General features: G+C 32.7%; 1 protein-coding gene across 1 annotated transcript; it reads left to right on the forward strand.

Annotated features, from left to right (window-relative positions):
- Window positions 1–6,828: 6,828 nt before the first annotated feature.
- LOC114732263 (probable 1-deoxy-D-xylulose-5-phosphate synthase 2, chloroplastic) lies at window positions 6,829–9,656 on the forward strand. The gene is made up of 8 exons (XM_028919560.1): window positions 6,829–6,910; window positions 7,006–7,321; window positions 7,419–7,690; window positions 7,860–8,133; window positions 8,239–8,546; window positions 8,651–8,932; window positions 9,097–9,381; window positions 9,477–9,656. Exons 1-8 carry the CDS (start codon window positions 6,890–6,892, stop codon window positions 9,633–9,635), a joined length of 1,917 nt encoding a protein of 638 aa, XP_028775393.1. The 5' UTR covers window positions 6,829–6,889; the 3' UTR covers window positions 9,636–9,656.

A 9,656-nucleotide genomic window follows, 5' to 3' on the forward strand; every position in this document is an offset into this window, starting at 1 on the left:
GGATTAAATTGAACATCTAACTAACTCTTTAAACAAGAGTAGTATTCTTTCGGTACTAAATATAAGATACACTTTATAGTATAAATTACACTATAAAGTAAATCTTATATTTAGTATTTAGTATATTTAGCAGAGACAAAAGAGTATTACTCCCTCCGTCTCTTATTATAAGATTTAATTTTTTGAATATGTTTGTCCTTTTTTTATAAGACTTTTTTTTTAGTTTTTTCTGAAAATTTAATACATTAGTACTTATTTTACTCCTAATTTAATGCATTTAATACATTATCTTTCTTCATTTATTTCACTATTACTCCATCATATCTACCTGTTTATATATGGATATATTTAAAAAAATTATATTTGTTACATATTAATTATTTTTAACTAATTTTAATTATTTTTTAAGTCGTAATATAATAAAGATAGAATGATATTTTGTTTGTATATTTTAATTCTCATCCCCCCACGTAGAAAGGAAACCAGAACTGTTCCTTTCAAGGCATTGGTACATTTATTTGCGCTTGGCGTGTTCTGCGTTTGCCCAATTTCAGTACCTTCATATGATAGTTCCCACGTGCCACGTACTCACATCGCTTCCTTCCTCCTACCTTCGTTCTACAAAGTCTTATTCATACTTGTTTGGGATGATAATTAGACCCTTCAAAAATATATTATTTTTTTATAAAAGCAAATAGTATTATTTAATTTCATATTTTTATTTCTCCGCTCAAACGGTAAAATTAGGAATTGATTAAAAGCACCCTACAACTTCGCAACGCTTTTTTATTCAACCAAATGATATCCTTGTTATCATAAAATTTAATACTTCCATTGAATCTCATATATAAGATAATTTTCCTAGAAATAATAATAACTTGTCTGAAATTTTTAATATTTTTTATTTTTTTCCTTTTTGGTTATTAGTTAGTCTTATTGCATTATTCACGCTCACCTTTTCACTCTCTGTGAATAAGAGTGTTTCTGAAAAATGAGTTACATTTTTTTTTTTACACATGTATCATTTTTAACTAATTTTTTTATCCATCTAATTTAGTTAGTTTTGTCTTATTAATTAAAAGTATAAGTGTTGTGATCATGAGAATGCATGTGTGTGTGTCAGTGTGTGCGGGTGATAATTACATGGGCGTATGTTTACGTTTTTCGCTGAAAAAAATGCTTAGGTCTTTTATATCAAGTTGGCAAGATCAATCCATCTTCTTCTGTATCTATGCTTAAAAATATAATATTTAGATAACTAATTTAAAAATATTAAAAAAATTAATTATGTTAATTATTTGTCATATAGGTGTTGTCTTTTCTGAAATATTTTCATTAATCATGTGTATTAGAATAAAAATCATTTAACATGATTATCAGGAAGACTAATGTGAAAAAAATAAATATAAAAAAAATAAATTGAGATTTTGTATTTAAAGTTAAATTAAATTTTTAATTAGTTTTTATATTTAGGATGGAGGTAGTAATACTTTTCAGCAGCATAGAAAATTCAAGAATTGCTGGAATTTTAAAGGTAAGCGAAAACAAAAAGAAAATATTAGAAATAAAAATGATGAGACCAATTCATATTTTAATATTTTATCCACTGAAAGGCGCATAAGGGTTTTTTTTTTTTGGGGGGGGGGGGGACATAACACTGTAAAACGTGTAATCTATGACCGTATTGCCCAAAAAAGTGAGGACGGTATGAGAGGTCGGAAATTTCTTTAAAAAAGCGAAAAGAAAAACCACTCATTGCTATGAAAATGAGAAATATAAGTGAGATTTAGAATAAAAAAAATAAGTAAGATAAGAGAAAAATTGAGAAAAAGAGGAGTGTATTCTTATTCATTTAGATCATCAAAATATACATTACATAGCTTTTTATTTATAGACTCCCAAACTCAACCAAGGGTTACATAAAATAAATAACAATATTAATTCATATAAGTGCGGGGTAAACCGCTAAAAACTATTCAATAGAGAGGTTATAGATTGTAGAATATGAAAGTTCAAGAGTTAAGAAAATCTATGAACATCCACATATTTTAATATTTATAACACTAATCAATATATCTGTGATAATTTAATTTTTCATAAGATTTTATTTTGACTTAAATTTTTAGAATATTTTTAATTCTTTAATCTTAAACCTATTGAAGTCATAGGACATTAGGACAAAAAAAATAGTTAATAAAATTTAGAAACTGAATTGAAACATTATATTAAATTACATAACTAAAAATATACTTATGGCTAACTATGTTTTTTTTTTTTTTTAAGTCTAGGGTATCCACTTCAATGGCAGTGACTAATCTCCTTACACCGCAGACTTTCTGAAGAAGTTTTAGTGCTGATCATGAGACCCTCTCTATGCACACGACCAGGGATTAAACCCCTAACTAAGCTAACTATGCATCCACTTCAATAGCAGTAACTATTCTTTTCGTACCATAGGCTTTCTGAAGAAGTTTTAGTGTTGATCATGAGACCCTCTCGATGCACACTATTAGGGATTGAACCTCTAACTAAGCTAACTATGTATCCATTTCAGTGGCAATGATTAATCTCCTTATACTGTAAACTTTCTGAAGAGGTTTTAGTGTTGATCATAAGACCCTCTCTATGCACACTACCAGGGATTGAACTCCTAACGAAGCTAACTATGAATTAATAATAACAAGTACTCGTCTGGCCTTATTTATAAATTACTTCCAATATGTTTCGTACGGACAAAAAAAAAAACCTTAAACTTTATTAGCTCTCATTTAAAATTCAATAATCTTCCAACTTTATTCCTATTTAATACTACCTTCGATTCTTAATATAAGAGCTTGTTTGACTTTTATTTTGGTCATAAATATAAGATCATAATCTACTTGGTCTCTCACATTTATCTTTTTTTTTAAAGGTAGTTCTTGTAATAATAATAATTTTAATCAATACACTTGATTAACAAGAATATTCTAAAAAAAGACAACACCTATTTATTACAAATAACTAACTTAACTAGTTTTCTTAATATACTCAAATTAGTCAACTAACTCTTATATTAAGAACTAGAGGTAGCATATATTATAACTTATGTAAACAAAGTCAACACAATAATAAATGAAGAATAAGATCGTACATCCATATAAAATTCTTTTTCCAGTATCCTAAAAATAAGACAAAAAAATGTCTTCTCTTTTTGCAATAGAAATAGAACAAGAGGAGTAAGCAACATAATTACATAAAATGGATTTTGCATTTTCACCTAAACTTGACACAGTTTTTAATTAAGTAAAAATATATTTTAAAGAAATTACAGAATTTGAAAAAAGACTATATGTCTGAACTGTAAATAGGATTATTTATTATATACATTGAAAGCTATGCCGTTGCATCCGTCTCTCTAGTATTATTACTTCAAAGAGAAAAATATTGATGAGGGACAAATTCTACCTAAAGATTGGACCAAATAATATTTTAACACCTAAATTTAAAATTGGGATTAATAAGACTAGAAAACAATTGAGAATGACTTGAAATGTTTTCAATGTTATGAATAAATATCATCTTTGTCTTCCCACTACAGACACATGATAGGTAGTTGATGAAAGAGAAAACAAAGAAATAAAACATACTCCTCTCGTCTTATTTATAAGTAAAAGAAAAAAGTTTTTTTAGTCTTATTTATTATTTATAAGTCATTTTATTAAATTTTCAACATAAATGTGATATTTTGTCCTTCATTTATTATATTATTCCTCTTCTTCATAATACAAGACTTAGTTAACTAATTTAAATGGATTAATGATATTAGTTAAATTAGTTAATACCATATGTTTTTTTTTAAAACATCCTAAACATTTTTTTAAATTCTTTCACTCCCTCTCCTGCTTGATTATTGTTGGAGGAATATCAATAAGGTTACTTTAAAAAAATTGATAAATTTGTAAAATAAATTTTACATATAATACCAACTTCACTCCCCAATTAAAACCTACATTAAAGATCAAAGGAGTATATATAGTTATTTTTTTTAGAGGTGTATATATTAAATAAGAGTACAATTGAAAAATTATTATATTTTAAGAGAAAGATAATATAATTTAATATTTTTCTTAATGCATGAAATATGCTGAAAATTTCCTAGCACCACCGTCACCATAGGAGTCCATCTCGAAGGAGGACCATTTATGAAAATAACACTTCATCGTTCATCCTCTCCTTATTACCAACAAAAAAACAACAATACGAAAAAAAGGGCATTTGTTCCGGCCCCCAAAAAAAAAAAAAAGAAGGAAAAAAAGGCATTTTTTTTCCTTAAATTCTATGTACGCTATTGCAAGTCTTAGATTTTTTTTCTTTTTTTAAGAAAAGGATATTAAAGTATGTCACAGAATTCTTGAAACTTAATGGCTCTAATTAACATTATCCTGATCAAGTTTTGAATTACAAGATATACGTTTTAAAAAACTTTTTTTAAAAGTATATGCATTTCAAAAAAAAAAAAAACTCCTCATTTCTCCATAGAGAATTAAATACAACAAGAGTATATCAATATGAAAAGTAGATTTGTCCATCAAGCAAATAGTTATATGAAAAAAATACGAGTCAGCCCCTCACACATGAGGCTAACTGAAAATTGGTTGGGTAACGATAGAGTTCACATTTAAATCATCTAAGAAAAACAATGATAGAACACAAAGTTGAATATTTCATACAAGTATAAAATTAAATATTGTTACCAAATTCAGAAAACTATAATACATTAATGATTTTTTAAGATAACATTTGATTTTTTATTTTTATTTACAGTGCAATATATTAACAATTTTATTGAAATATATAATTAAATATAAATTTAATATATTGCATGGAGCAAAACAAAACTACTTATTCCCTCCTGTCTCAATTAAAAGCACAATTTATCTTCCTTTTGTCTTAATTGTTATAAGTAAAATGCCCAATTTCAAGTGCAATGAACAGATCCATGCTTTCTAATCAGGTACCTCATTCAATGTCGAGGAGGAGCAATTGACATTGTTGTAGACACTTAAATAAAAAAAATCAATTTAAAAAACAATTAAAAAATTGTGAAATAATGATTTTTTTGTTTTTTTGTTTTCGTAAATGGGACTGGAGAGAGACAGGGAGTAATTGCTCATAAATAATAATAATAATAAGAATTCCCGCACTCTTAATATACCAATCCGATACTTATTATAAGTTACCTGTAATTCATTATCATGTATAAAGAAATATATTAAATTGAAAAAAATTCTGAATTTATTCTTACAAATTTTTTTTTCTTTCTTTGAATTTACAAATTATATCACCTTTTTCTTCTCTTTCTCTATTTACAATGAAAAATAAATAAAATTAAAATTAAAAATGATTATTAAATATTTTATAAATGACTTATATTTAAGACAAATTCTTTTTTATAAGTGATTTATAATGTAAGCACATGAGTGTTACCATTATGATGATTTTTATTAAAATTTGAAATGTGATTTTTAACCCCATATTATTATAATAAATAAGCAGAATTGTATGACCTAAAACCGCGTACGATTATTGTTAGCAGTTTATAAATAGTGATATTTGCACATGCCTTCCGTATTAATATATTGTTTCTTACCTAACCTGTCACAATCTGTGCTAAGCCTCATGGGATCACATCGAAGCCATATGGAAATTCACTCTTCAAGTCCCATATAAGAGAAATAACTACTAAAAAGTTCAATAATAACCTGAGTAGTTTGTAATGACAAGTTCTAAAGTGGAGAACAACAATCTTTATGACTTATTTTGTAATTTTTTTCTTACATGAAAACTCATTGTAATTCTTCCAACAATCAATCTACTTATTAAAACTTTTATAATAAATGAGTATGTGCCTATTATGTAATTTCAAGAAATGAATGCAATCACCAAAAACCCTCAGAATAATATGTATAGCATATACTAAAAAATTTTAGGATAAAAAATAACATAGCTATAATAATCATTTATTGTTGAGATTTTTTCATACATTGCTGTTTTGAAACCTGATAATAATTCTTCTATTTGAACTGATCTTGTGCAGCATATGATAAATATGCAGGGTTAGTTTTGTCTCATAACTTACAACAACAAAAAAAAGTGATTTTATTAGCAATCCAAACACCACATATACAGAATTGTGAAAAAATAAATTAAAGCTATAAAAAAATATTTATTATTGTATGTTCTTTAATTGTCAATATACTTTAAAATAATTAAATTTTTTTATGGGATGATTGTAATTCCCAACACTGTAATTTTGGATATTGAAAATTCAAAGTCTTACGCATGACGTTAGTCAAACGGTCATAACATGAACAGTGCCAGAAAACGAAAGCTGAGTTCTATAAATACCACAGAAACTCGACTTCTTCTGTTCAGACCTTCAGTTCAACCTTAAGCACCATCTTTCCAGTCTTCTTCTTCCTCCTCAAAGCATAGCATAACACAAGCTTTCTGCTCATTCTCTTTCTCTCAACCACTCAACAATGGCTTCCTCCCTTCTCAGCACTAGTTTCCTTCCCTTATACCATTCTCAGGGCAACACCTCCTCCTCCTCTACTCTTTCACTCCGAACAACCAAAGTTTCTGCGACTAACCCCCAAAGGGTATGATTATGATGACATCAGTAATTTCAAACCAACTTTTCGCCTTGTTAATGGAGTCTCAGACGCTTACATTTTTTTTGTTTCTGTTTGATTTTCAGACGAAGAAGGTGATGACGGTGGCTGCGGGAGGAGGCACCGTTGGTGAGGAGGAGAAGCCCTTGGAATCAATCAAGTTGAGGAAGCCTCTGAATTTTTCAGGAGAGAAACCTTCTACTCCCATCTTGGACACCATCAATTACCCAATTCACATGAAGAATCTATCGCTTCAGGTACAGGTCCTTCTTGCCTTTAACTATTCCAGATCACTCTCATTCTTCTGCAACATGTGGGCTGTACTGAACATGATCGATCTGCTGGGAATCAGGAGCTCGGTGAGCTTGCCGATGAACTGAGAGAAGAGATTGTTCACACGGTCTCGAAGACGGGAGGCCATTTGAGCTCAAGCCTCGGCGTGGCGGAGTTAACCGTCGCTCTCCACCATGTTTTCAGCACTCCTCAAGACAAGATCATTTGGGACGTCGGACATCAGGCGTACGCTCATAAGATTTTGACTGGAAGAAGATCAAGCATGCATACCATTCGACAAACCGGTGGACTCGCAGGATTCCCCAAGAGGGAAGAGAGTGTCCACGATGCCTTTGGAGTTGGTCACAGTTCTACTAGTATTTCCGCCGCCTTAGGTATGAACACTTTTTATATATAATCGTTAATAAGACTCATAGCTATCATTTGCATGATCTTATTAATCATAAACTGTATATTTTGGGGGTAATTCAGGGATGGCGGTTGCGAGGGACTTGATGGGGAAGGAGAACCAAGTGGTTGCAGTGATAGGTGACGGCGCAATGACGGCGGGACAAGCGTACGAGGCAATGAACAACGCCGGTTTCCTTGATACCAATATGATCATAATCTTAAATGACAATGAACAAGTCTCCCTTCCCACCGCCACCCTCGACGGTGCCGCCCCTCCGGTCGGCGCTCTAAGCAAAGCACTCACAAGACTACAAACCAGCAGAAAGTTCCATCAACTGCGTGAGGCTGCCAAGGTATATCCACACATTTATTTTCTGGCACCCAGTGGGATCCACACATGTTATGAGTCTTTATCACACTCCCCTCCCTGTTTACCACGTGCTTGGATAGGAGACGACCGACCTTTGAGCGTCCTCATAGGATTTATGCTCTACAACTAATGTTTGCCGACAAAAATAACAGGGAATTACCAAGCAAATCGGAGGCCAAACACACGAGTTTGCGGCAAAATTGGATACGTATATGAGAGGAATAGCGGGTGGCTCAGGCGCTTGCTTGTTTGAGGAGCTTGGGCTGTACTATATCGGTCCAGTGGACGGCCATAACGTAGGAGACCTCGTGCATGTTCTGAAGAAAATCAAGGGCATGCCCGACATAGGACCTGTTCTAATTCATGTTATCACTGAGAAAGGAAAAGGCTATGCTCCCGCGGAAGCAGCACCAGACAAGATGCATGGTATTATGTTGCGTCCTAGCCTGTAAAAGTTGATCTGCATATAACTTTGTCCCAGCAAATTCAAACAATAAGCTTCATGGTACTGTTATATTTATATGTATGCAGGTGTTGTGAATTTTGATCCCAAGTCAGGGAAGCAAATGAAGTCCAAAACAAGCACACGTTCTTACACTCAGTACTTCGCGGATTCTCTAATAGCAGAAGCTGAGGCTGATGACAGAATTGTTGCCATCCATGCTGCAATGGGAGGAGGCACTGGACTCAACTTATTCCAAAAGCAATTCCCTGAAAGGTGTTTCGATGTGGGGATCGCAGAGCAGCATGCTGTTACCTTCGCTGCGGGCCTTGCTGCCGAAGGACTCAAGCCTTTCTGTGCAATTTACTCTTCGTTTTTGCAAAGGGGTTTTGATCAGGTGACAAAATTATGCTAAACTACTTTTAGAGGACTATTGACGCCACAAATTCTTATAATTTTGTCCTTGTCATCAATTTGTTGACTCGTGACTTTAATTTGCAGGTGGCACATGATGTGGACCTTCAAAGGCTTCCAGTGAGATTCGCAGTAGATAGGGCTGGGCTTGTGGGTGCTGATGGCCCAACTCATTGTGGAGCCTTTGACACGAGTTTCATGGCTTGTCTGCCAAACATGGTGGTCATGGCCCCTTCAGATGAAACCGAGCTCATGCACATGGTAGCCACGGCTGCGGCCATAGATGACCGCCCTAGCTGTTTTAGGTACCCAAGAGGAAATGGCATAGGATCCCTTCTTCCACCAAACAACAAAGGCACCCCGCTAGAGGTACGGATTAGCTTTAATAAAAAAGAAGCATTTTTATGCTGCGTGAGATAAATCTGTGAAAGAGATTTTATATCTCGTAAAGCATGACCGAGAGACTTGAAAGTGAATGTGTGAAAGCCATAACTCAATCATTTTGTGCTGATGGAGACTTGAAATGGATGTAGGTTGGGAAAGGAAGGGTACTGAAGGAAGGAAGCAGGGTGGCACTTGTGGGGTATGGAACCAAGGTTCAAAGCTGTATGGAAGCAGCAAATTTACTTGAAGCTCAAGGCATCTCAACTACTGTGGTTGATGCCAGATTCTGCAAGCCTTTGGATCGGGAACTGATGAAGCAGTTAGCTAGAGAGCATGAAGTTCTTATCACTGTTGAAGAAGGATCCATCGGAGGATTTGGCTCTCACGTTTCTCAGTTCCTAGGCTTGAATGGACTCCTCGATGGAAATCTCAAGGTACTCCCATAAATCAATCTTTTTTTTTTTCCTTTTCTTTTTCACACATTCTCATTCCATAACTCAGATTAAAGGAGAGTGTTAAATTGTTGCAGTGGCGAGCCATGACACTACCAGACAGATACATTGACCACGGATCTCAGACAGATCAGATTGAAGTAGCAGGATTGAGTTCAAAACATATTGCAGCTACTGCTTTGTCTTTGACAAATACTCAACCTGATAATCGTTATCTGTTTAATCTTCGTATGTGAGACTTTAGCATAAGATGAGAT

The sequence above is a fragment of the Neltuma alba genome, unplaced genomic scaffold (assembly GCF_004799145.2).
Source record: "Neltuma alba isolate B1F8T4 unplaced genomic scaffold, ASM479914v2 tig00012897_pilon, whole genome shotgun sequence".
Taxonomy (NCBI): domain Eukaryota; kingdom Viridiplantae; phylum Streptophyta; class Magnoliopsida; order Fabales; family Fabaceae; genus Neltuma; species Neltuma alba.

Excerpts from the sequence above, each read along its gene's own strand:
- LOC114732263 (XM_028919560.1), top strand. The coding sequence starts at position 6,890 with ATGAAGAATCTATCGCTTCAG. Across the intron at positions 8,547-8,650 it reads TGCAAAGGGGTTTTGATCAG|GTGGCACATGATGTGGACCT; the intron begins GTGACAAAATTA and ends TTTAATTTGCAG. Across the intron at positions 8,933-9,096 it reads ACAAAGGCACCCCGCTAGAG|GTTGGGAAAGGAAGGGTACT; the intron begins GTACGGATTAGC and ends AAATGGATGTAG.